Source organism: Eleutherodactylus coqui, chromosome 8 (assembly GCF_035609145.1).
Source record: "Eleutherodactylus coqui strain aEleCoq1 chromosome 8, aEleCoq1.hap1, whole genome shotgun sequence".
In the NCBI taxonomy this organism is placed as follows: Eukaryota; Metazoa; Chordata; class Amphibia; order Anura; family Eleutherodactylidae; genus Eleutherodactylus; species Eleutherodactylus coqui.
The window spans coordinates 170,685,417-170,713,416 of NC_089844.1; the positions used below are offsets into that span (position 1 = coordinate 170,685,417).

At 49.4% G+C, this 28,000-nt stretch overlaps 1 protein-coding gene across 1 annotated transcript in view; it reads left to right on the forward strand.

The window, feature by feature from the left end:
* Window positions 1-28,000, forward strand: part of LOC136577669 (NACHT, LRR and PYD domains-containing protein 1a-like) — a 77,030-nt gene that overhangs the window by 23,361 nt on the left and 25,669 nt on the right. Inside the window, exons 5-6 of the mRNA XM_066577579.1 lie at window positions 8,986-9,272; window positions 10,289-10,423. Coding sequence (XP_066433676.1) covers window positions 8,986-9,272; window positions 10,289-10,423 — 422 coding nt within the window. The remainder of the gene's footprint in view (window positions 1-8,985; window positions 9,273-10,288; window positions 10,424-28,000) is intronic.

Sequence of the window (28,000 nt, forward strand, 5' to 3'; positions counted from 1 at the left end):
CGGGGAGAGAAATCCTCCTGCAGAAGGAGAAGCTGCGGTCGGCCAGGTCGCTAAAGGACCAGACCACTGCTAAAGGCAAGAAAGATGTAATAAGCAAGACTATACAGGACTGTAAAGACTGCATACAGAGCTGCAAGGAAGAGAGGGACAGGATTCTGGAGCAAAGTGGTCCCTTTAGGGAAAAGTTACTTAACGGTGATAGATTTTCCAAAATGGCATCAGGATACAGTGGTCACAAGAAGGCTGATCACTCCAGCGATGGAGACAGCGGTGGTGACTGTACTGACGAGGATGCCTTTGAGGATAGCCTGAGGGAACAGCCTTTCTGCTCAGGAGAGCAGACCCAGAGTGGCACTACAACCACCAGCAGCCTCCGGCCGGAGCAGGTTGCGCTGCCTCTAACCTCCGGGGATTCAGATCCAGAGGAAGATAAAAGCGATGGGGGCGCTTTAATAATGCAGCAGATAAGGCTGTTGGAATCCCCCCCTAATATGAGCAGCCTTAAGTTTGGTGATGATTTACCAGAAGAGGATGTGAAAATCAAGACAAAAAAAGGGAAAAAAAAGAATTTGGTGCAGGAGAAATTTGTGTATGTGACGGGGGGTGCTGGTTTGGCTGCAAAGTCGGATCAGGGCACCCCCACCCTGAGAACCCCGGTTTCTGACTCTGCAGTGGGTTTTGAACATGGGAACAGGGATAAAGGAGTTAAACTGGCCGGGTCCTCTGTCCCTGTTTCAGTTAGTGCAGTGACAGAAACAGCCAGCAGGGCGGCCAGCACAGGACAAGGCAAGGTGGCAAAAGAATTTGGCAGTGGCGGAACTGCCAGCACCAGTAAGGCCAGTGATGCGGAGGGTGCTGCGGGGTCGGGATCGGGGGTCCCCCGTGCGACAGGTCGGTCTGCAGGGGTCCCTCAGTCTAGGTCCCAGTCTAGGTCCCAGGCACCCAGTGATGCGGAGGCTGCTGGCAAAAGTAAGGAAAAAAGCAAAAATAAAAATACTAAAAGTGCTGGAATGCAGAGTGCTGACCATGGGGGGGGTCATTACGGTGGTTGCAGCTGCGCAAGATGGGGCAGCAGTGCCACCCCCAAGGTCTACCAAGGCCCAAAATAAAAAAGCTGCTTCCAACCCAAAGTCTGGTCCAGAGGGTCTTGGTATGAAAGGTCTTGGTATGAAAGGTGTGGATATGTCTGGTGCGGCCCGTGTGTCTGATGCTCCGACGCACTCGGAGGCACGGGCTGCAGCTACTGTTCCCGGCACAGGGGCACCTACTGTAAATATAGGCACAGGTTCTAGGGATGGTCAGGGCACATCACAGGTTCCAGTCGCCCCTCCGGTGGCGACCACAGCTGGTAGGAGTTATGCCAGTGTCGCCGCTGGAGGGGAGGGGTCCTCCTTGTCTCCAGGCTCTAGAGAGGGCGTATTGCAACAGCGCCTCCTGGGGGCTCTACGGAAGGGGGAGAGTTCAATCACAGTTGGAGGAAGAGAGGTGAACCTATCTCTTTGGACAGAGAGACACGGCTTAGGAGCCTTCCGAGAGCAAAGGGGGGAGACCGTATGGTCCCTACCAACACCCGGGCAGGACGCAGGTCGTAGGAATGTGGTCCGTCTTCGTTGGAGGGGCAATGATACATGCCCCCCGAGGGCGAGAGTAGTGGAGCTTCTACTGAAGATGGGCTTCAGGGCGGTTGACATCTTTGCCCTGATCCATCCCTTCGGCACGTCTGAGTTTGACATCAGCTTCGTTCGCCCAGAGGGGCTAGAACTCTTCTGGGGGAATTACGAGCTGATGAAAAGCGAGCCCGGCTGGCGAGACTTTGCTGTCCAGGTGGTGTCTCGCCAGAACGAAGTCAAGAAGGTGACCGTTTTGACTCGTAACGAGTCGCTTTCTTGTTTTGATATTATGACGTGGCTCGGTCGATACGGAGAGGTGACAGACATGCCCAGAAAGAACCGGGATGAGCACGGCATCTGGTCCGGGGCCTGGACATTCATGGTCAAGCTGAAGCGTTCAGGAAACTCAGTGGCACACATACCTTCTGCAGCCTTCCTCGGCAGGGATCGTATCTTGGCCTTTTACCAGGGGCAGCCGAAGCTCTGCCACAGGTGCGGCGACCCCTCACACTTGAGCGCCGCTTGTAAGACCTTGAAGTGCGCTCTGTGTGGGGGTGTGGGTCATCTAGCCGCCTCCTGTGCAGAGATTAGGTGTAACCTGTGTGGTGACCTTGGTCACCCATTCAGTCCCTGTCCACGCTCCTTTGCCAATGCGGTCTCAGCACCTACGGATGGGGGCCACGGTGCGGCCTCTGGGGGTGAGGGGACTAGCAGAGGTGGAGGAGCTCAGGAGCCAGGGAAGAACCGGCAAAAGACGCCTGCTGAGCAGAGGCGTCAGGACAAGCGCAGACGGAGCAGGGAGCTGACAGGAGCGCCCACAGCAGGTGGATCAATGGTGGCCCCTGTTCCTGAAGCAAATCTCGCGGCTGAGGCTTTGAGGGACAGCGAAGTGGATGAAGAGGACAGGAGGATCCAGAGGGAGGAGAGAAAGACCAACTCTTCAGATTCCTCCCACTATGAGAGTGTGGATGAGGAAGGAAAGAGGTGGTTAGAGAAACGGCGTAAGCTAGGTGCCACTAGGAGAAAGCGAAGGGGGGATTCAAGATCTTCTCCCACCCCTGGCCAAGTACTGGAAGGAGAAGCCTGCTCGCCTCCAGTTGGACTCTCCAATAGGTACCGGGTCCTTCAAGACATCTCTTCCTCCTCTGAGGGGGAAGCGAAGGGCAAGGTGCCTGGGGCAAAGAAAGGGTCAACAGGGGGCACTGAGTCTCCTCCTCGTGGAGGCCTAGTTCCTTCCGGGGAGGGGGCTACTCTGGAGCCTGGAAACAAGGACGATGGGGTCGGGGGATCCCCTGCTATGGACACATCTGTGTCCAAAAAAAGAAGCAAGGGGCTTTCCTCCGACCCCGAAGAAGCGGGTGTGAGGAAGAAAGCCATCTAATTTAATCACTCATGATGGCGGCACCCACTCCGCTGACTCTGGCATCAATTAACGTTGCCAGCATTAAGTCAGATACGGCTAGATTTGCGGCCTTTGATTTTCTCGGCCGCGTTGAAGCCGACATTTTATTTTTGCAGGAGACCAGGCTGTCTGATTTGGCAGCCATACATAAGGCAAAAAGGGAGTGGAGGTCAGGCCCTTCCTACTGGTCTCTTGCGGCCGAGCCGTATAGCGGAGTGGCGGTCCTTTTTACCGCAGCGGTCGAATGCCGACAAGTAATTGAATTAGAAATGGGAAGGTGCCTGATCTTAGATGTCCTCATGAAGGGACAAGAATTGAGACTTGTAAACATCTATGGTCCCCAGTCAAAAAAGGACAGGAAGAGTCTCTTTATGAGGATCAAGCCCTACCTTTTTACCAGCCGCCAAGTTGTCTTTGGAGGTGACTTTAATACAGTCACAAGAGCCCGCGATAGGGGAGGCTCTGGAGACAGGCGGTTGACTTTTGATGGCGTCGCACTTAATAGTGTAGCTAGCGAGGCTCGCCTGGTGGATGTCCACATCCGGCACACCCCAGGCCACGAGGGGTTCACCTATTATAGAGGTCAGAGCAGGTCTAGAATAGACAGGTTTTATTTGAAGGAGGAAGCCATCTCTTCACCAGTGTCCGTTGTTGAGGTGGAATTCTCCGACCACTGTCTGATTTTGTTTTCTCTGAATGTTGCAGAGACCCCCCGGATGGGTAGAGGTTTGTGGAGACTGAATTCATCACTCCTGGAGGAAGCAGAGATAAGACAGTCCTTTGAGGATTTTCTGCAGAGCCAGGTACCATTACTGGATCTCTGTAGCAGTAAGTCAGAGTGGTGGGAGATGTTCAAGAGGAGGGCGGCGAGGTTCTTCCGTGAGCTCTCCAACCTCAGATGCCTGGACAGGTACCGCCTGTACAATGGCCTGAGGAGGAAACTCGAACATCTCGTTTCGACTGGAGGTAGCCGCGAGGAGATCTCCAGAGTGAAATCTTTACTCAAGACGTGCCAGTATGACAGACACGCATCCTTGGTTTTTGAGAGGGATTTCGGGAAGTACCGCTCGCCCGACCCTTACAGAAACTGTAGGATGTCAGTGAATAGTAAAGTGGTCACTGGACTGATTGACAGTACGGGGTCCCTGAATCGATCCAGATCAGGGATTCTGGAGGTCGTCAGATCCTACTACTCGCAACTCTTGGGAAAGAGGGATCTAGATTCGGAAGTGATGTCGGCTTTCCTGGCTGAAGCTGTCCCTGGGCCAGGGGTAGACACCTCTCTTGGCGTTTTGACAGAAGAGATCAGAGAAGAGGAAGTTAGACTGGCGATTGATGGGCTCCGGCCCAAAAAGTCGCCAGGTCCGGATGGATTAACATCTGAGTATTATAAGACCTTCAAGGACCTCTTGAGTCCCCTCTTGACGGAGGTATTAAATGAGTGTCTTTCCTCGGGCACTCTGCCAAAGTCAATGAGGAGGTCGGCCTTGATCATTCTGTCAAAAGGTAAAGACTCGAGCCGTATTGAGAACTGGCGTCCCATAGCGCTTCTCAATACGGACAGGAAGGTTCTGGCAAAAGTGCTGTTTAATCGGCTGGTCAAGTTTGCACCCCGGCTCCTCTCGGGGGCACAGCATTGCTCTGTTCCAGGCCGTAGCACCTTTAGCGCTGTTCTCGGTGTCCGGGAGGCAGTGGAGCAGGGTAGGGCTGGTCACTGGGAGGGGTACCTGCTGTCCTTGGATCAGGCCAAAGCGTTTGATCGGGTTAATCACGAGTACCTCTGGTCCGTCCTTCTGAGATACGGCCTGCCAGTGGGGTTTGTTGATTGGCTGCGAACTTTGTATGCAGGGGCTGAGACTTTCCCGCTGGTGAACGGTTGGCCCGGCCGCCCTTTTGAGGTGGGGTCCGGCGTCCGCCAGGGCTGTCCTCTAAGTCCCCTGTTGTATGCGTTTGCGATAGATCCCTTCCTTAGGAGGGTTGATTGTGGACCTATAGCAGGGGTCGGGATGGACCGGGCGGTGCCGGAGGCTACCCTGAGGGCAGTGGCATACGCCGATGATGTCACGCTCTTCGTGTCCTCGAGAGAGGAGGCGGAGTTTGTGGTGTCGGAGGTGGACCGCTACTCGGAAGCTTCCGGGTCTATGGTCAACTGGGATAAGTGTGAAAGTCTCTGGTTAGGAAGGGGGGATCCTACGTTTGATCTCCCGGACACCCTTCCGGTGCCCCAAACTTCAGCAAAAGTACTTGGCATCAAATTCGGCCAGGGGGATTACCCCATGCAAAATTGGGTGGACAGGCTGGATGGTGCAACTCACAAGGTAAATCAGTGGAAGGGTTGGTCTTTGACCCTTCGGGAAAGAATTAGCCTGATCAAAACATACCTGCTCCCGTTATTCATCTACCTGGGCAGCGTATGCATTTTGCCAGAACCTCTCTGGACTCGGGTCTACAACCTGTTCTTCCTAATGTTGTGGGGGAACAGGTTGAACCTGATCAGGAGAGATGTTACATACCGCACGAGGAGACTAGGGGGGTTGTCTATGGTCAACCCCGTGGTGTTTCTTGTAAACACTTTTTTTAAGATCAACATAGGCAACCTCTGGCAAGAGAGGGCTCCTCCGTGGGTCTACTCCTGCAGGGGATGGTTTCGGCCCTTCTTCCAGGAATGGGAGACAGGAGGGCGAGTGAAGGACCTTCGCACGCAGCACGGACATCTCCCGGCTTACGCTACCTTGGTTCTGAAGGTGATACGCCGGTGGGGTCTGGGGATGTGGGAGATCAGGACTCTGACGAGGAGCCTCCTCGACGAAAGAGTCCTGTTGACCCATTTCCAGAAGCCCCTGGCGCTCAAGGACTGCCCAAGTCGGGACCTGGAGGGAGGGTTACGTTTACTGAATTCAACCCGGGTCCCCTTGAAGTTTTGGGACTTGGCTTGGCGCTGCTTTCACGGGAGACTGTATGTAAGGGGTAACTTGAAGAGCAGGCCTCTGATTGACAGGGGTTGCCCCCGTCAGGAGTGCAGCGACGTGCTGGAAAGCATGGAGCATTTCCTGCTTCAGTGCCCCTTTAATACAGAGGTATACCAACGGGTAGGGGTCTCCATAGGCTGGCCTCAGCTGGCACACCTCTCCTATGCGGAGTGGGCTTATGGAGCGTTCAGAGGCCTTGGTGGCAGGGACCGCTGCACTTTATTTCTAGTTAGCCTAGTGGTCAGGTTCCACATCTGGAGTGCACGGTGTTTAATCTCGACGGAACTGAAAGTCCTCCCCGTGGATACGGTATGTAGGAACATCCTGGGTGACCTGGTGAAGGTGCGTTCTTTGGAGTATGAGAAGCTGGGCACATCTAAAGCTTCTCTCCTATGGAGAGGGCTTGTATTTCGTTAGGGACAGTTTGTTTTTCTTAATTTTCTAGGGGCAGAGTAGGGAGAGAGGAGGGACAGGATAGGGAGAGAGGAGGGATAGGGCAGGGACAGTTTTCCATGAAGGGTCAGACTGAGGGGCAGACTAAGGACAGTCTAGGGCAAATTAGGGAAAGAATAGGGAGAAAATGCAAGGGATAGTACATTAAGATATCTGTGCCCGGCTTATCACCTCCAATCCCGGTGGCGGGCTGTGAGTGCACCATAAAGCTTTTTGTTTTGATTTGGGCAAAATGGAGTGAAGTAGGGCTGCAGGTGAGCCGACCTTAGGCTTTCGGGTTATGTTAATATATATCGTGTATGTCATGTATATTGGTTATTGTATGTTTTATATGTATATATTCACGTTCTGGGTGGTAGTTAGGTTGGGTGGGGGGTTGGGGGGGAGTGGTTTCACGCCTTGAGCCGTAGCCTGGCACGTCCCGAACATTGAACTCTGGGCACGGACTGGTGGAGTGGGCATGGCCCCCAGGCTGCGGCAGGCAGAGTGTTGTACAGTTTATATATATTAAAAAAAAACAAAAAACCCTGGTGTGGCTTGGCACGTCCTGAACTTTAGAACTCTGGGCACGGACTGATGGAGCAGGCATGGCCCCCGAGCTGCACTGGGGACCCAAAAAAAAAAAAAAAAAAAATTTTTCTTTAGTTATTTTTGTATGCCGGTTGGCTTGGTCTTTATTTTCATATTTAGTTAATTATTGGTATATATATATGTTATGTTTACGTTATTGCCTAATTTTGTTTATGATGGGGATTCAGTGCGGTACGGCTGGACCTGGAGTTTTAGTTTTAGTTTTATCTTCTGGATAGCTGGATGCTCTTCTTTTAGGTATATTGTGTTATGTGTTGAGTGTGTGTGCGAGTGTGCGGCGGGGGGAGGGGAGCCCAGACATGGGGTTTCTTTTGTTTGTGGACCATGGACTCTGGGTGAAGGGCCTTATCTCTGTATACGGTTGTATTATTATTATTTACTATTGTTACAGTTTGATTTTATTGTTATGTTTCATACTTTTATAATAAAAGATCTACAGGCTGTAACTCAGGAGCAATACAGGATAAGTAATGTATGTACACAGTGACTCCACCAGCAGAATAGTGAGTGCAGCTCTGGGGTATAATACAGGCTGTAACTCAGGAGCAGTACAGGATAAGTAATGTATGTACACAGTGACTCCACCAGCAGAATAGTGAGTGCAGCTCAGGAGTATAATACAGGATGTAACTCAGGATCAGTACAGGATAAGTAATGTTTGTACACAGTGACTCCACCAGCAGAATAGTGAGTGCAGCACTGGAGTATAATACAGGATATAACTCAGGAGCAGTACAGGATAAGTAATGTATGCATACAGTGACTCCACCAGCAGAATAGTGAGTGCAGCTCTGGAGTATAATACAGGATGTAACTCAGGATCAGTACAGGATAAGTAATGTATGTACACAGTGACCCCACCAGCAGAATAGTGAGTGCAGCTCTGGAGTATAATACAGGATGTAACTCAGGATCAGTACAGGATAAGTAATGGATGTACACAGTGACTCCACCCGCAGAATAGTGAGTGCAGCTCTGGAGTATAATGCAGGATGTAACTCAGGATCAGTACAGGATAAGTAATGGATGTACACAGTGACTCCACCCGCAGAATAGTGAGTGCAGCTCTGGAGTATAATGCAGGATGTAACTCAGGAGCAGTACAGGATAAGTAATGGATGTACACAGTGACTCCACCCGCAGAATAGTGAGTGCAGCTCTGGAGTATAATACAGGATGTAACTCAGGATCAGTACAGGATAAGTAATGTATGTGCACAGTGACTCCACCAGCAGAATAGTGAGTGCAGCTCTGGAGTATAATAGAGGATATAACTCAGCAGCAGTACAGGATAAGTAATGTATGTACACAGTGACTCCACCAGCAGAATTATGAGTGCAGCTCTGGAGTATAACAGGATGTAACTCAGGAGCAGTACAGGATAAGTAATGTATGTACACAGTGACTCCACCAGCAGAATAGTGAGTGCAGCTTTGGAGTATAATACAGGATGTAACTCAGGATCAGTACAGGATGAGTAATGTATGTACACAGTGACTCCACCAGCAGAATAGTGAGTGTAGCTCTGGAGCATAATTAGCTGAGGATCAGTGTAGGGTATGAAATGCAATGCAGTTAGCCAGTTCTAGGTTGTACAAAGGTCTAAGTTACATGACATTACCCACACTATTTGTGACAGTTGCCTGCGATCTTGGGAAACGTTTAGGTTACATTGCCGTAATCCAACCTAAAGTTCCGGCAGACCTTACTGTAATCCACCGGTCTGCACACTTCTTGCTTTATACAAGGTGAGCGGATCCTGTGTAGATCTTCTGCACTGCCCTGTAATGAAGAAATGCTCCTTACAAGAAGAAACCTGTGAACAGGCAGCACAGCAAGGAGCACACAGGCTGCAGCCCGGGGGACTAGGAAGATTCCTGACTATATCTGAAAGATGAAACTATTAATGAGCATCTAGCTGAATACTTGTATAATATTTTGCTTCATTTCTTCCTTACAGGTTTTAGAGACCAATCAATGATTAAATTTGGTCACTTCAAAGATGGGAATGTTATCTTGGAAATCCCAACTAGAATTGAACCTTCTTATATCGTACTGGAAAATCCCACATTTTCCTGTGTTGCTGCTATTGGGGAACAATATACATCAATTTGGAGAAGAAAGAAGTCGTATCCAATTAATGGGAAGGTTCTTATATACTTCCGGGTCGTCTGTCCAGGGCAGGATGATATTATGGAGTACAGGATTCACCTCTACCTGCTTCCTGCTGGCATACCCTGTTTGGAGGTAAAACTGGAGTAATCATTGTATAATGCAGAATATGGTGGGGAAAAAACACCCAATACAGGGAGGTGAAAAGCAGGGGACTCCTTAGAGAGCCCTCAGGAGTATCGCAAAGCTAAATCAATCAGTGACTCAGTGTACCAGCCCCTGCAGCGTGAGTTTGTCCACTTTTTAAAGTGTTTTTGGAATGATATTGCCATTAGGAGAAGTGACTTAGTTCTCGGTCTAGAAAGATCATGGATACCTCACTGATGTTGGGCGTTAATGTTAGACCCCAGTTGTTCACATTGAGGCACTCAGAGAAAGTCTTGGCTTCAGTAATACTCTCTGGCCAGGTCGTCATCTATATACATCCACTAGTAAATCACTCTCTCAGCCAAAGGCAACAATTGTGGAGACAAAGGAGCATTTTACTTCAAATTGCAACTTTACAGAATTTAGTGTCATCTACAAAAATGTTTTTTTTTTTTTAAAGCACAGACATCGATCACTCGGATTCACAACATTTCCTCCTAATCTTAGAAAGAACATTGAGCCCCTCTATAGCTGGTAACTGCCCCTTTTCCATACTGTACTAAGGGCCATTTACATGGGATGATTTTCACTCACAATTCATTCAAACAAACAAAATTGAGCGATAATTGTCCCATATAAATGCAGAAACATTGTTTACTATTCGTTCATTGTTCGTTATCGCTGACTTGCAATCAGCATAAAAACCATTGCTGGATGGCGGTCTTGTCGTTCAGTGTAAATGCTCCCCGCTTCACATAGAATATGAAGCATTGAACGAGAAGCCCGCGATCCAGTGGTGAAGTCTGCCAGTCTAAACGCTCTGTGAGAGCACTAACGAACTTAGCGATGATGTCAGCGCTCCTGCAGTCATTTAGATGACTGTCGTCCCACGTAGAAGGGAAATTAGGTCATGTTCATAGGTGACTGAAGACTGCACACAATCCATCTACTTCCATGTACATTTCTGTGCCTAGCACTTGTCAGAGCTTTCTTTTTTTCCCCAGGACCTTGATGACCTGAAGAGAATTAATAAGTTTAAAAGGGTTGATAAACCGTCCCATACCACCAGCAGCGTGTACACCAAGACAAAGTACATGATCGGTCTGACTAAAGAGCTTAATCCACGTATATGCCCCGAGGTAATCGTAAGTCAGGCTCACGTGACCATAACTTCACTGCATATTATGCACACAGTGTATACACATGTAATACGCGGTGAATGGAGTCAATGAAAGTACACACTGATTTTCATTGATCCATTTACACTTATGAATATTCATTGCGTATGATACGTGTGTAAAAAAGAAGGCAATATGTTCCATTTTGCCACATATCACACATGATAGAGCCCATGCTTTAAAATTCAGGCAACAATATGTATCTGAAGCATTACAGTGATATCACCAGTCCTCCTACAACCGTGATGGCGAACCTATGACACGCGTGTCAGCACTGACACGCGTAGCCATAGTCATTGACACGCGGCCGCTCCCCCGTTAATCAATACTGGCATGGGCCGCGGCTCCCCTGCCGGTATTCATTAACCAGCACTACTAACAGCGCTGATCCCGGCGCACACTGTGATGTCAGTGTGCACCAGGATCCTCCTCCTCCCGTCCTCTGACGTTTCCTACCTGTTGGTTCCGCAGGAGCGTCCGGGGGAGAAGGCGTCCTGCAACACACTGACGTCACAGTGTGTGCCGGAGATCATCGCTGCTGGAGGGCGCCGGGCACAGGAGGAGCGGAGCATCCACAAGGTAAGTACATGGGTCTGGGGGGTCCGCTGTGAGGGGGCAGTCACGGCTGGGGGAGCATCTGTGTGGGGGGCAGGTAATGCTGGGAGCCGCTGTGTATGGGATAGGTAATGCTGGGGGCCGCTGTGTGGGGGGCAGGTAATGCTGGGGGCCGCTGTGTGGGGGGCAGGTAATGCTGGGGGCCGCTGTGTAGGGGGCAGGTAATGCTGGGGGCCGCTGTGTGGGGGGCAGGTAATGCAGGGGGCCGCTGTGTGGGGGGCAGGTAATGCTGGGGGCCGCTGTGTGGGGGGCAGGTAATGCTGGGGGCCGCTGTGAGGGTCAGGTAATGCTGGGGGACGCTGTGTGGGGGGCAGGTAATGCAGGGGGCCGCTGTGTGTGGGGCAGGTAATGCTGGGGGCCGCTGTGGGGGGGGCGCTGTCGCTGCTGGGGGCCACTGTGGGGGGCGCTGTGTGGCGCGCTGTCGCCGCTGGGGGCTCTTCATTACTGAGATAAGTGAGGGGGAGGCTAGGAGAGGCGAGGGCCTGTGCTACTGGTGTTTTGGGTTTATTAAATACAGTTATACATTACAATTATACATATTTGTTATTTAAACTATAAATATCGCGAATTTATGGATTTTTTCTCGAAGTGACACACCACCCGAGTTATGCTCGGTTTTTTGGCGAATTTTGACGCACCGAGCTCAAAAGGTTTCCCATCACTGTCCTACAATAACCATGCCTCTTCACTCTGTGACATTACTAGTCCTGACCCTATAGTCCTGTCTCCTCATTGTGGGTACAGCAGTTTTCCGCCTTATGCCCTCACTCTTTGATATCATTAGTCAGGCACAGATATTCCTGCATTTAACCCACACACCCAAACAACCTTGCACTATTAGGGTACTTTTACTTGGGATCATTGTTAAACACCTGACAGCGGTCCCTACGATCTCAAACTGGCACACCCCAACAAGTTTACAAAGTTGGCAGAAGAGGGGGATGCTATTACAGGGTAAGCACTGCTGCAGCACGACACGGCCTCTGACCACCAGGGGGAAGTCTGCTCCAGTAGGAAGGGGAATAGGAGTGCAGGGTAGACCAAACAGGTCCTGGTAGTGAGGGAATCAGTTACTAAGGGGACTGACAGGGCAATCTGCTACAAAGACCGGGAGCATAGAATGGTGTGTTGTCCTCCTGGTGCTCAAGTTCGATACATTGTGGATTGGATTGACAGATTACTGAGAGGGTCTGGTGAGGATCCAGCGGTCATTGTGCACATTGGCACCAATGACAAATTTAGAGTTAGGTGGAGGGTTCTTAAAATTATTTCAGGCAACTAGAATGTAAGCTATGGGTAAGGACTTCCAAAGTAGCATTTTCTGAAATACTACCTGTACCACGTACTACTCAAGAAAGGCAGCAGGGCATTAGGGAGGTAAACAAGTGGCTCCAGAGTTGGTGTAGTAAGGAGGGTTTGGGTTCTTGGAGACCTAGGCTGACTTTGCTGTCGGCTAAGAACTGGGGGGGGGCAACCAGAGAGATAGGGGGGAAGACAGTGTAGGCAGTGCACTGGGACTAAGTAATGGAAATGGGCGTGGAGCAGTGGGAGGGGTTAGTACAGTTAGAACTAGCAGAGCAGTCAGAAGGGATACACATAATATAGAAAATAACCAAAACCATCTAAACTGTATGGTGACTAATGCCAGAAGTCTGACTAATAAAGTAGATCAACTGACAGTAATATTGTCTGAGGAAAACTATGACATAGTGGGAATAACGGAGACCTGGTTGGATGAAAGCTGTGACAGGGCAGTGACTATACAGGGTTACAGTCTGTTCAGAAGTGATTGTAAAACACCGAAAAAGGGAGGGGTTTGTTTTTATGTAAAATCCTGTTTAAAGCCTACATTACAGGACAATGTATGGGAGGGAGATGAACATGTGGAATCTCTATGGGTGGAAATACCTGTAGGGGAAAACAACAATAAAATCTCATGGGGGTTTTCTATAGACACCAAATATAACAGAAGCCATTGAAAATCTATTATTGAAGCAAATAGATGAAGCAGCAAATTACAATGAGGTAATTATTATGGGGGACTTTATCCAGATATAAACTGGGAAGCTGAAACCTGCGGATCTCATAAAGGTAACAACTTTCTGTCTACCAAACATAATAACTGTTAGGTTGTGCTGCTGGAACCTGTAGTACTGTGGTTTCTAGCAGCACAGCCCCACAGGTGTGGAATGATTGAGCTAGCTGGTTGTGGTGATCTCCTGCTAGCCAATCCCCTGGGTCTTTGCTCACATATAAACCCAGCTCCTGTCAGTTTTTGGTATCCAGAGTGAGCAGTCATGTATCTTTCTCCGTTGCAGCTTGCTGTGTGTTTTGTGTCTTGCTGGTTCATGTCCGTTCTTACATTTATTTTCTGTTATTATGTCAGTTTGTCCCTGTTTTGTCCTGCTGAGTTATTTGCCATTTCTGGGCTAGGGTGGCCCTTAGGGTCCTCTAGTCAATGTGTCTTGCTAGTGTAGGGACCGCAAGACACGAGGAGCCTTGTCGTGGCCTTGTGACTTAAGTTCATTGGCTAATGTACGAATCAATACCTCGTACTATTATGGCTATAACATCTGATTATGTTTACAAGTATGCAAGGTGAGTGTTTTAGTCATTTTTCAGTCCCTATGTTATGCCTGTCCGTCAGTCAAGTCCGCAGTATGAAGTTCTTTGTCCAGTTGGTGTTTCCGTCAGCACGTCCAGTCTGAATTCCGTTTGAGGTCTCCGTGTTTGTGTTATAACCAGCCTTTTTTGGGCATTCGTGTGGGCCCTGTGCATATTTGCCTACACAAACGTAATAATAACCTTACTCAACTTGTACAGGGCCCAGTTAAAGGGTTGGTCATTTTGGACTTAATACTAACCAACAGATCTCACAAATAGGGGACAATAAACAGTAAAAATAAAGTGTTTAAACTACTAACACAAGAAGGCAGGAAAGAAGTACTGAAAACCCATAAGGAAAAACATAAATTTTGTAAAACTCAGATTAAAACAGCAAAGATAGAGACAGAAAAACTTATTGCCAAAGAGAGGGAAACTAACCCTAATCCGTTCTTTATTTAACTATATAAATAATAAAAAGATTAATACTGAAAGTGTTGGCGCATTAATAAATAATGTAGGAGAAATTGTAGAGGGTGATGAGGGGAAAACAAATCTATTAAATAGTTTTTCCTCCAGTGTATTCACAGAGGAAAATGAAATGTCAGATGAGATACACTGCATACACTTCTGCCCAATTCATTCTTTGTATGCGTCAGATAGCTGAACAACGCAATGGGAAAGCCTTCTGCATCCTACCCAAGTCATTCAGTGTATTTGCGCCAGATAGCTGAACACCGCGCTGGGAAACCTTTGTGCACCCACGGCACAGGTGAGCCCCTAGAACCAAGGGACAGTATTAAATATGAAAAAATCAGAGTGCCCAAACATGGCAGAGTTTCACCCCACCCAGGACCATAGCATCTGCCCACACTTCTGCCCAATTCATTCTTTGTATGCGTCACATAGCTGAACACCGCAATGGGAAAACCTGCTGCATCCTACCCAAGTCATTCAATGTATTTGTGCCAGATAGCTGAACACCGCGTTGGGAAACCTTTGTGCACCCACAGGACAGGTGAGCCCCTAGAACACAGGGACAGTATAAAATATGAAGAAATCAGAGTGCCCCAACATGGCAGAGTTTCACCCCACCCAGGACCTCGGCCTCTGCCCACACTTCTGCCCAATTCATTTTTTGTATGCGTCAGATTGCTAAACACCGCAATGGAAAAGCCTTCTGCGCTCTACCCAAGTTATTCAGTGTATTTGTGCCAGATTTCTGAACACCGCGCTGGGAAACCTTTGTGCACCCACAGCAGAGATGAGCCCCGGGAACCCAAGGACAGTGATAAATATGAAAAAATCAGAGTGCCCAAACATGGCAGAGTTTCGCCCCGCCCAGGACCTCAGCCTCTGCTCACACTTCTGTCCAATTTATTCTTTGTATGAGTCAGATAGCTGAACACCGCATTGTGAAAGCCTTCTGCGCCCTACCTAAGTCATTCAGTGTATTTGTGCCAGATAGCTGAACACCGCGCTGGGAAACCTTTGTGCACCCACATGACAGGCGAGCCCCTGCAATCCAGGGACAGTATTTAATATGAAAAAATCAGAGTGCCCCAACATGGCAGAGTTTCACCCCACCCAGGACCATAGCATCTGCCCACACTTCTGCCCAATTCATTCTTTGTATGCGTCACATAGCTGAACACCGCAATGGGAAAACCTGCTGCATCCTACCCAAGTCATTCAATGTATTTGTGCCAGATAGCTGAACACCGCGTTGGGAAACCTTTGTGCACCCACAGGACAGGTGAGCCCCTAGAACACAGGGACAGTATAAAATATGAAGAAATCAGAGTGCCCCAACATGGCAGAGTTTCACCCCACCCAGGACCTCGGCCTCTGCCCACACTTCTGCCCAATTCATTTTTTGTATGCGTCAGATTGCTAAACACCGCAATGGAAAAGCCTTCTGCGCTCTACCCAAGTTATTCAGTGTATTTGTGCCAGATTTCTGAACACCGCGCTGGGAAACCTTTGTGCACCCACAGCAGAGATGAGCCCCGGGAACCCAAGGACAGTGATAAATATGAAAAAATCAGAGTGCCCAAACATGGCAGAGTTTCGCCCCGCCCAGGACCTCAGCCTCTGCTCACACTTCTGTCCAATTTATTCTTTGTATGAGTCAGATAGCTGGACACCGCATTGTGAAAGCCTTCTGCGCCCTACCTAAGTCATTCAGTGTATTTGTGCCAGATAGCTGAACACCGCGCTGGGAAACCTTTGTGCACCCACATGACAGGCGAGCCCCTGCAATCCAGGGACAGTATTTAATATGAAAAAATCAGAGTGCCCCAACATGGCAGAGTTTCACCCCACCCAGGACCTCAGCCTCTGCCCACACTTCTGCCCAATTCTTTCTTTGTATGTGTCAGATAGCTGAACAATGCAATGGGAAAACCCTTGTGCACCCACAGTATAGGCGAACTCATCAAACCTTTCTGTAGGAATAGTATAGGCGAATCCCTTCAACATTTCTGTAGCAATAGTATATACGAACCCCTGAAACATTTCTGTAGCAAGAGCATAGTCAGATTCCTGAAACATTTCTGTAGCAAGAGTATAGGTGAACACCAGAAGAACATTTCTGTGGCAAGTGTATAGGCGGACCCCGGAAGAACATTTTTATAGCAAGAGTATAGGCGAATCCCTCACACCTTTCTGTAGCAATTGTATAGGCGGACCCCTGAAACATTTCTGTAGCCAGAGCATAGGCGGTCCCCTCAAACATTTCTGTAGCAAATTTATAGGCGAACCCCTGAAACATTTCTGTAGCAAGAGTATAGGCGAACACCAGAAGAACATTTCTGTAGCAAGTGTACAGGCGAACCACTGAAACACTTCTGTAGCAAGAGTATAGGCGAACCACTGAAACACTTCTGTAGCAAGAGTATAGGGGAACCCCTCAAATCTTTATGTAGCAATAATAAAGGCGAACCCCTGAAACATTTCTGTAGCAAGAGCATAGGCGGACCCCTGAAACATTTTTGTAGCAAGATTATAGGCAAAACCCAGAAACCTTTCTGTAGCAATAGTATAGGTGGACCCCTGAACCATTTCTGTAGCAAGAGTATAAGCGAACCACTCAAACCTTTCTGTAGCAATAGTATAGGAGAACCCCTGAAACAGTTCTGTAGCAAGAGTATAGGCATTTATAGGCAGTATATTAAACATTTCTGTAGGAAGTGTATAGGCGGACCACTGAAACATTTCTGTAGCAAGAGCATAGGCAGACCCCTCAAACATTTCTGTAGCAAGGGTATAGGCGGACCCCCTCAAACATTTCTGTAGCAGAAGTATAGGCAGACCCCTGAAACATTTCTGTAGCAATAGTATAGGCGAATACCGGAAGAGCATTTCTGTAGTAAGAGTATAGGCGAACCCCTCAAACCTTTCTGTAGCAAGTGTATAGGCGGACCTCTGAAACATTTCTGTAGCAAGAATATAAGCGAACCCCTCAAACCTTTCTGTAGCAATAGTATAGGTGAGCCCCTGAAACAATTCTGTAGGAAGAGTATAAGCGAATTCCTCAAACCTTTCTGTAGCAATAGTATAGTCGGACCCCTGAAACATTTCTGTAGCAAGAGTATAGGCGAACAACGGAAGAACATTTCTGTAGCAAATGTATAGGCGGATCCCTGAAACATTTCTGTAGCACGTGTATAGGCGGACACCAGAAAACGTTCTGTAGCAAGTGCATAGTCGGACCCCTGAAATATTTCTGTAGCAAGAGTATAGGCGGACCCCTGAAACATTGCTGTACCAAGAGTATAGGCGAACCCCTGAAACATTGCTGTACCAAGAGTATAGGCGAACCCCTAAAACATTGGTGTACCAAGAGTATAGGCGAACCCCTGAAACATTGGTGTACCAAGAGTATAGGCGAACACCTGAAACATCGATGTACCAAGAGTATAGGCGAACACCTGAAACATCGATGTACCAAGAGTATAGACGAACACCTGAATAAATTTGTTTACCATGAGTATAGGCGAAGCCCTGAAAAATTAGTTTGCTAAGAGCATAGGCGAAGGCCTGATAAATTGGTGTGCCAAGAGTAGAAGTGTACCCCAGAAAAATTGGGTTACCCCGAAGGCAGGTGAAACCCATAAACATTTTTTTAAAGATAGAGCTCGTTGTTGCCTGGAGGCAGCCTTCTGAAAAACTAGTTTTAACAGAGCCTTTTGGCGAACAGAAAAATTGGCAGTTCAGTGTGCTGACATGCTGTTTTAGGAGGAGGAGGAGTAAGATCCGAGAGGGATAGACCAAGCTAATTCTCCCCATTTTTGAGGTTAGAGAGAGGATGCATATTTCTCCTGTTGCAGCTAAAAGAATCTTTATGATCCACTGCTTTCCACCGGTGGAGAAGAGAGGTCTGGGGAAATCCAGCATTTGCTCATCTTAATGAGTGTAAGCATGTCGGCGCTGTTAGTTGACAGGCGGGTACGCTTATCTGTGATGATCCCCCCAGCAGCACTAAACCACTCTCTGATAAGACACTAGCGGCAGGACAGGCCAGCACCTCCAGGGCATACAGTGCGAGTTCGTGCCACGTGTCCAGCTTTGACACCCAATAGTTGTATGGAGCAGAGGCATCACGGAGGATGGTGGTATGATTGGCTATGTACTCCCTTACCATCTTTTTGCAGTGCTTCCTCCAACTCAGCCTTGACTGGGGAGTGGTGACACAGTCTGGTTGGAGAGCCATAAAACTGGCAAAAGCCTTGGAGAGTGTTCCCCTGCCTGCACTGGACATGCTGCCTGATCCCTGCACCTCCCCTGGTAAGTGGCCATCTGAACTACGCCTTCTACCACAAGCGCTGTCAGATGGGAACTTTTGCATCAGTTTTTCCACCAGGGCCCTGTGGTATTGCATTACTCTTGTACCCCTTTCCTCTTTGGGAATGAGAGTGGAAGGGTGTACACCCAGTAATCCATGTTGGCCAGAGTGCGTCTAACGCGAGGGTCACGGGAAAGGAAGTCTAACATGAAGTCAGCCATATGTGTGAGAGTCCCAGTATGCAACACATCGCTGTCCTCACTAGGAGGAGGACTTTCATGATCCTCCTTCTCCTCCTTAGCCCATACATGCTGAACAGATGAGAGGGAAGCAGCATGGGTACCCTCTGCAGTGTGAGCAGCAGTCCTTTCCCCCTCCTCCCACTTGTCCATTAGTCTGTTGTTAAGTGGACCTTCCCAGTACCGCGTTGGTGAGGGCGGGAGACGTGCTGGTGTAGGGCAGGGACAGTGCACTGGGAAAAATAATGGCGACTGGGGACCAAGTACCAAGGGACCTTCGCCGCCATCATGTTTTTGAAAGCCTCTGTTATGACTAGCCTGTAAGGCAGCATCTCCAGGTTGAGTAATTTGGCAATGTGCTTGTTTAAAGATTGTGCGTTCGGGTGGATGGCGGCATATTTCTGCTTTCGCTCCATCTCTTGTGTTAGCGACAGCTGAACACTGCGCTGAAAGACATTGCTGGAGGCAGTGGAGGACCATGGAGGTGAGGGTGTGGGTGCAGGCCGGGAGGCGCTCATGCCTGTGTCCTGGGAGGGGGATTGGATCTGGCTGGCAGGTTGTGGCACAGGGGAAGAGGCAGTGGTGTGACCCGGAGGCGGTGAATGGCCTTCATTCCACATCGTGGGGTGCTTGGCCATCATATGCCTGCGCATGCTGGTGGGGGTGAGGCTGGTAGTGGTGGCTCCCCGGCTGATCTTGGTGCGACATAGGTTGCACACCACTGTTCGTCCGCGCTCTCACTAAAAAACATCCACACCTTTGAACATCTAGCCCTCTGCACGGAGGCTTGCCGCGAGGGGGTGCTGTGGGAAACAGTTGGGGGATTCTTTGCTCTAGCCCTGCATGTTCCCCTGGCCACCCCACTGCCTCTTCCAACCTGTCCTGCTGCTGCACTTGCCTCCCCCTCTGAAGCTCTGTCTTCAGTAGGCTTAGCAAGCCGGGTAGGGTCAGTTACCTCGTCGTCCAGCAGCTCTTCCTCTGAATCCTCTGTGCGCTCCTCCCTCCAACTTCCTTACCTTACAACGACCTCACTGAGAGACAACTCTGTCTCATCATCTTCATCCATAAAAAGTTCTTAAGACAGTTGCTGGAAGTCTCCAACCTCATCATCCGGACCTTGGGAAATTTCCAAATGTTGATCAACGGTCACGACAAAATCCACTGGTGGGTGAGGAACCGTTTTTTCAGACTCAGGGCAGAGACTTGAGAACAGTTCCTAGGGGTCTGCCTGCTCAGAATCTGTCATTTTCATGGAGTGACGAGGCTGGGAGGAAGGAGGAGCAGGCAGAGGATTCAGAGGTGCAGTCCCTAGGCAGGGAGTAGTGGACTGCATAGAAAACTGGGTGGTCGAAACATTGCTGGACGCGTTATCCGTGATCCTCAACAGGACCTGTTCACACTGCTGTGCTTGTAATAAAGGTCTACCATGCGGACCCGCAAATTGTGATATGAAGCTAAGGAGCGGAGAGACGCGGTGCTCTCCTAGTCCTTCAGCAGCCGGCTGTGACTCAACCCGCCCAAGACCTCAGCCTGTGCCCACACCCTCACTTGGATGCCCGTGTTCATGTCCACGTCCTCTACCCCTTACCCGTACTCCTCATCATGTCAGATAAAGGATAGAGCAGGGCCCAAATAAATTATCCCACTGTATAGCGCTGAAAACTGTGGCTAATTCACTGCACACAGAGACTTGTAGATACCGGAGGCTCTATGCTGTGACAGAAAAAGTTAAACCGCTGTCTTGCGCTGATACCTAGGGGTAATTTACTGCTCACAGAGACTTGTAGATAAGAGAAGCTGTATGGAGTGGGAGAAGACTCTAAAGCCAGGAGGACATGTTAGCGGGTGGCTGAAGCGCGTTTTTGCTTCTGCCCACACAGGGTCGCAGGCCTATCTCATTTGCCGTGGAATATGAGTAATGGTTTCTGCTATGACAAGTCAGAAGAAGTAACTAGCAAGTAAGGAAAAGCAGATCTGTGTGTTGACCCACCATGTCAGGAGTGTACCCCCGGGGATTGACTATCAGATAATTTAGACTGAAGACACGCAGATTTGGGGAAGAAAAGTGCCTCCTAGGAAACGAATATGTGTATGACAGAGTTGAATCAGAAGGAAGCCTGCCAGAAGTGTTATGTCTGAGACTGTCAACCTAGTTTATTCTTGGAAAGTCAAAGTTGGATTATGTGAGTAAAGAAAAAACATGTAACTCCAGTTTGAAAACTATCTCTTTGTCTGTGGACTCTTATTTAACTACGAGCAACCATTTGCTATAAAAGAGATAATAGAGTCACATGACAATGCCGTTAGGACGGATTACCATTGTTTACATTTACCTATTCTTTTTGCACTGCGAGCGACTGAGCTGGGCCATGTTCTGCCATTGTCGGGGAGAGATCGCAAAAACCACCTGTGACAACCATCTTGAGAACCCCGTGGTTTCCTCCGCCACAGCTGGCCTTCCGCTCAGATGCCGCAGGAGCAAGTTTGATTTTCCAGTGACACCAACTAGAGACGAGCGAGCACACTCATCCAAGCTTGATGCTCGTACGAGTATTAGGGTACTCGAGATGCTCGTTACTCGAGTCGAACACCACGCGGTACTCGAGTCAATTGCATTTCCCTTCCCTGCTTGTTTAGCGCCATTTTCTGGCCAATAAACATGCGGTGAAGGCAGTACCACTTCCTGCTGTGACGTGCCAGCCCTCTCCCCCCCACAGTAGTGAGTGGCTGGGCCGATCAGGTGACCGCTGAGTACTTAAACTGGTCCCGCCCGCGGCTCACCTCAGACGCACGCTGGCAGAGGTTAGGGAAAGTGCTGCTGCTTATATAGGGACAGTGTTAGAGTAGGATCCTGTCTTCAAGAACCCCAACGGTCTTTCTTAGGGCTACTCCTCATCGTGTGCATTACTTTTGTGGGTGGCTGGGAGCAGTAGTGCACCAAATTTTATTTTACGCATCAAGGCCTTTGTAGGCCATTACACCTATACAGTTCTGCGTGTGCAAAGCCGTAGGCAGAGTTAAAGGAAAGAGCTGCTTATACAGGGAAAGTGTTAGAGTAGGTTCCTGTCTTCAAGAACCCCAACGGTCCGTCTTAGGGCTACTCCTCATCGTGTGCATTACTGTTGTGGGTGGCTGGGAGCAGTAATGCACCAAATTTTATTTTACGCATCAAGGCCTTTGTAGGCCATTACACCTATACAGTTCTGCGTGTGCAAAGCCGTAGGCAGAGTTAAAGGAAAGAGCTGCTTATACAGGGAAAGTGTTAGAGTAGGTTCCTGTCTTCAAGAACCCCAACGGTCCGTCTTAGGGCTACTCCTCATCGTGTGCATTACTGTTGTGGGTGGCTGGGAGCAGTAGTGCACCACTTTTTTTTTTAACATCTATCCCTCTGCAGAGCACTACAGCTATAGCAGCTCACTCTCATCGCTAAATGGTACGCAAATATTTTCTAGCCCACTGCAGAACAGCATTTCACAGATACCATTTGATGTGTTGGGTGAAGTTGCCGCAGTTATCAACACAATCCACTGGCTGTATAGCTTTCTGCCCCTGTGCAGACCATCGCACAATACCCTATATACTTGGGTGCGGTGAAGTTGCCCCAGTTATTAGCACTATCCACTGGCAGTATAACTTTCTGCCCCTGTGCAGACCGTCGCACAATACCCTTTCCTTGGGCGTGGTGAAGTTGCTGCAGTTACCAGCACTATCAACTGGCTTTCTATTTTTCTCCCACTCCATACAGCCTCTCTATTATATACAAGTCTCTGTGAGCGGTAAATGACCCCTAGGTATCAGCGCAAGACAGCGGTTTAATTTTTTCCGGTCACAGCATAGAGCCTCCAGTATCTACACGTCTCTGTGTGCAGTAAATTAGCCATAGTTCTCAGTGCTATACCATGGGGTAATTTATTTTGGCCCTGCTCTATCCTTAATCCCACATGATGAGGAGTAGGGGTAGGGGTCGAGGATGTGGATGCGGGTGCTGACGTCCAGGTGAGGGTGTGGGCACAGACCGAGGTCCTGGGCGGGGTGCATCACAGCTGGCTGCTGAGGGATTAGGAGAACGCCACATCCCTACGCTCCCCAGCTTCCTATTACAATTTGAGGGTCCGCGTGGTAGACCTTTAGTACAAGAAGAGCAGTGCGAGCAGGTCCTGTTGTGGATGGCAGATAATGCATCCGGCAATGTATCAAACCCCCAGTCTTCTACGCAGACCACTACTGCCGGCCTAGGGACTGCACCTCTGAATCCTCTGGCTGCTCCTCCTTCCTCCCAGCCTCCTCACTCCATGAAAATGACACATTCTGCGCAGGGAGCCTCCCGGGAACTGTTCTCAGGTCCCTACCCAGAGTTTGTTGTGACCGATGCCCAACCTTTGGAAAGTTCTGGGAGTCTGAGTGATGAGGTTGGGGACTTCCGCCAACTGTCTCAAGAGCTTTTTGTGGGTAAGGATCATGAGACACAGTTTTCTGTCAGTGAAGTAGTAGTAAAGGAAGTAAGTCCGAGGGAGGAGCGCTCAGAGGATTCGGAGGAAGAGCTGCTGGACGATGAGGTGACAGACCCCACCTGGCTTGCTAAGCCTACTGAAGACAGGGCTCCAGAGGGGGAGGCAAGTGCAGCAGCAGGACAGGTTGGAAGAGGCCGTAGGGTGGCCAGGGGGAGATGCAGGGCTAGAGCAAAGAATCCCCCAACTGTTTCCCACAGCACCCCCTCACGGCAAGCCTCCGTGCAGAGGGCTAGGTGTTCAAAGGTTTGGATGTTTTTCAGTGAGAGCGCAGAAGACCGATGAACAGTGGTGTGCAACCTGTGCTGCACCAAGATCAGCCGGGGAGCCACCACTACCAGCCTCACCACCACCAGCATGCACAGGCATATGATGGCCAGCACCCCACAAGGTGGGACAAAGGCCATTTACCGCCTCCGGGTCACACACAAACAATGGGGCGAAAGCGCAAATACGCCGCCACCCACCCACATGCACAAGCTTTAAGCGTGCACATTGCCAAGTTAAGCAGCCTGGAGATGCTGCCGTACAGGCTTGTGGAAACGGAGGCTTTCAAAAACATGATGGCGGCGGCGGTCCCACGCTACTCATTCCCCAGTCGCCACTATTTTTCCCGGTGTGCCATCCCCACCCTACACCAGCACGTCTCCCGCAACATTACCCGTGCCCTCAACAACGCAGTTACTAGGAAGATCCACTTAATGACGGACACGTGGACAAGTACCTGCAGGCAGGGCTACTATATCTCCCTGACGGCACATTGGGTGAACTTGATGGAGGCTGGGACTGAGTCAGAGCCTGGGACCGCTCACGTGCTACCCACACCAAGAATAGCTGGTCATTCCTCAGTGCTGGTATCTGTGGCATATTATGCCACCTCCTTCAACCCCTCCCTCCCCTCTTCCTCCTCCACCACATCTACCTCTCAATTACAAAGTGTAAGCACGTCGCCAGCAGTCGCTAGCGCGCGGCAGCACAGCGGTGGGCAAGCGTCAGCAAGCCGTGCTGAAACTAATCAGCTTAGGTGACAAGAGGCACATGGCCCCCGAGCTGTTACAGAGTATGACGGAGCATACGGACCTCTGGCTTTCGCCACTGAGCCTCCAACCGGGCATGGTCTTGTATGACAACGGCCATAACCTGGTGCAGCTCTGCAGCTTGGCAGCATCACACGTGCCATGCATGGCGCACGTCTTTAATTTGGTGGTTCAGCGGTTTCTGAAAAACTACCCGCACTTGTCTAACCTGCTTGGCAAGGTGCACACATTTCCGCAAGTCCACCACAGATGCTGCCACCCTCAAGACACTGCAACGTCGGGTTTCAGCTGCCAGAGCACTGACTGCTGTGCGACGTGCCCATGCGCTGGAATTCTATGCTGCACATGTTGGCCAGGCTGTACGAGCAGTGTAGAGCAATAGTGGAATACCAGCTGCAACATGGGCGGCGGAGTGGTAGTCAGCCTCCGCAGTTTTTTACAGAGGAGTGGGCATGGATGGCCGACCTCTGCCAGGTCTTAGGAAACTTTGAGGAGTCTACTCAAATGGTGAGCGGCAATGCGGCCCTCATTAGCGTTACCATACCGTTGCTTTGCCTGCTGAGAAGTTCGCTGCTTAGCACAAAGGCCGACGCTTTGCGGTTAGAAGAAGAGTCAGGGGATGACAGTATGTCGCTTGATAGCCAGACCACCCTCACGTCTATATCTCAGTGGGTTTTGGAGGAGGGGGAGGGCGAGGAGGAGGGGGAAGAGACTGCTGGCTACACTGCAGAGGGTACCCGTGCTGCTTGCCTGTCATCTGTTCTGCGTGTATGGGCTGAAGAGGAGGAGAAGCATCCTCCTAGTGAGGACAGCGATGTGTTGCATACTCTGGCACACATGGCTGACTTCATGTTAGGCTGCTTTTCCCATGACCCTCGCGTTAGATGCATTCTTGCCAACATGGATTACTGGGTTTACACCCTTCTCGACCCACGGTATAAGGAGAACCTTTCCACTCTCATACCCGAAGAGTAAAGGGGTACGAGAGGGATGCAATACCACAGGGCCCTGGTGGAAAAAGTAATGCTAAAGTTCCCATCTGACAGCGCTAGCAGTAGAAGACACAGTTCAGAGGGGCCAACTAGCAAGGGAGGGGTGTGGATCAGGCAGCATGTCCAGTGCAGGCAGGGGAACACTCTCCAAGGCCTTTGCCAGTTTTATGGCTCCCCAGTAAGACTGTGTCACCACTCCCCAGTCAAGGCTAAGTTGGAGGGAGCACTGTAAAAAGATGGTGAAGAAGTACATAGCCGACTGTACCACTGTCCTCCGTGATGTCTCTTCTCCATACAACTATTGGGTGTCAAAGCTGGACACGTGGCATGAACTTGTGCTGTACGCCCTGGAGGTGCTGGCCTGCCCTGCTGCTTGCGTAATGTCAGAGAGGGTGTTTAGTGCTGTTGGGGGAGCATCACGGATAAGCGTACCCACCTGTCAACTGACAGTGCCAACATGCTTACCCTCATAAAGATGAACAAAGGCTGGATTTCCCCAGACTTCTCTTCTCCACTGGTGGAAAGCAGAGAATCCTAAAGAATCTTTTCACTGCAACAGGAGAACCATGCATGCTCTATCACCCCAAAAAAGGGGAGAATTAGCTTTGTGTATCCCTCTTGGATATTATTACTCCTCCTCCTCCTCCTAAAACAGCATGTCATCACGATGAACTGCCAATTTCTATGCTGCCCAAAATGCTCTGTTTAAAATTTTGTAACGTTTTAAAAGTTAATCTTAAACCAATTTTTGCAGAGGGCTGCCTCCAGGCTCTGTTACAAATTAACCAATAACGAGCTGTATCTTCAAAAAATGTTTGTGGGTTTCACCTACCCTCGGCGTTCACCAATTTTTCACAGGTACACTTGCACTCTTGGTACACCAATTTTTCAGGCCATTGACAATACTTTTAGCAAACTAATTTTTTAGGGTTTCGCCTATACTCTTGGTAAACTAATTTTTACAAGTGGTCGCCTGTACTATTGGTACACCAATGTTTCAGGGGTTCGCCTATACCCTTGCTACAGAAATGTTACTGGGGTCCGCCTATACAATTGCTACTGAAAGGTTTGAGGGGTTCGCCTATACTGTTGCTACAGAAATGTTACTGGGGTCCGCCTATACTCTTGCTATAGAAATGTTACTGGGGTTCGCCTATACTCTTGCTACAGAAATGTTACAGGGGTTCCCCTATACTTTTGCTACAGAAATGTTACTGGGTTCCGCCTATACTCTTGCTACATAAATGTTACTGGGGTCCGCCTATACAGTTGCTACTGAAAGGTTTGAGGGGTTCGCCTATACTCTTGCTACAGAAATGTTACTGGGGTCCGCCTATACTTTTGCTACAGAAATGTTACTGGGGTCCGCCTATACTTTTGCTACAGAAATGTTACTGGGGTCTGCCTATACAGTTGCTACAGAAAGGTTTGAGGGGTTCGCCTATACTCTTGCTACAGAAATGTTACTGGGGTCCGCTTATACTCTTGCTACAGAAATGTTACTGGGGTCCGCCTATACTCTTGCTACATAAATGTTACAGGGGTTCGCCTACACTCTTGCTACAGAAATGTTACAGGGGTCCGCCTATACTTTTGCTGCAGAAAGGTTTGAGGGGTCCGCCTATACTCTTGCTACAGAAATGTTACTGAGGTCTGCCTATGCTGTGGGTGCACAAAGACTTCCCATCGCGGTGTTTTACCTGTCTGGCACAAATACACAGACTGACCAGGGCAGAAATGTGTGCCAAGGCCGAGGTCCTTGGTGGGGTGAAACTCTGCCATGTTTGGGCACTCTGATTTCTTCCTGTGTAATCTATGTGCACCAACAGCATAGGTGAGCCCAAGGAACTCAAAGACTGCCCATTGTGGTGTTGAGCTATCTGACACCTACACAAAATGAATTGTGTGGGGACACATGGATTTCCCATTGCTATGTAACTCACGGCACCTTGGGTCACACAAGTTGGAGGATGGGACCAAGCCTGACCCTGGGCCCGCTCATGTGCTTCTCACACAGAGTATTGCTGCATTGTGGAGATGTGTAGAAGTGCTGGGACCTGAGTCCCCTTTATGCCCACATTTGCGGCTCCTGACAATTTTGTGACAGAGGTGGCATGGGATTGGAATGATGATCGTACGTCAATTTATCATCAATTCCCAACAGCATTGTGGGCTATCGCCCACACTTTCAAAGAGGGTCGCTGCCTGCCTCTGCCAACCCTTTGCAGTGTGCGCCACCGGTTCCTTCTCATCCAATATGCACTTATAAATAGACATGAGCGTGGTGTGGCTATGGAGCAAGCATGGAGCATGAGGACCTCATGCCACACAGTTGCTTAATAGCCACAGGCAGGGCCTGGCAGCGACCTTCTATAAAATTGTAGGTGATAGCCGACAATGCTGATGAGAATTGCTAATAAATTAACGTACAATCATCATTCCAATCCTATGCCACCTCCGTCATGAAATTGTCAGGAGCCACAAACGTGGCAATAAAGTGGACTCAGATGCTAGTTCTTCTACACATCTCCACAATTCAGCAACGCATTCTACAACCAAAGATTAGTTTTAAGCAGGAAGTGTCACAAACGTTGCCACCACAGGCATACAGTGAAACTGTCAATGTCTCATGAGATCAGTTATGCTTCCTTTGATCGCTACAAGGACAGTGGGACCCATGAAGAAATTTGAGGGGCCAAAGCAGGTCAATTCATTCTGTCTAGGTGTCAGATAGGTGGACACTGCGCTGGGAAACAT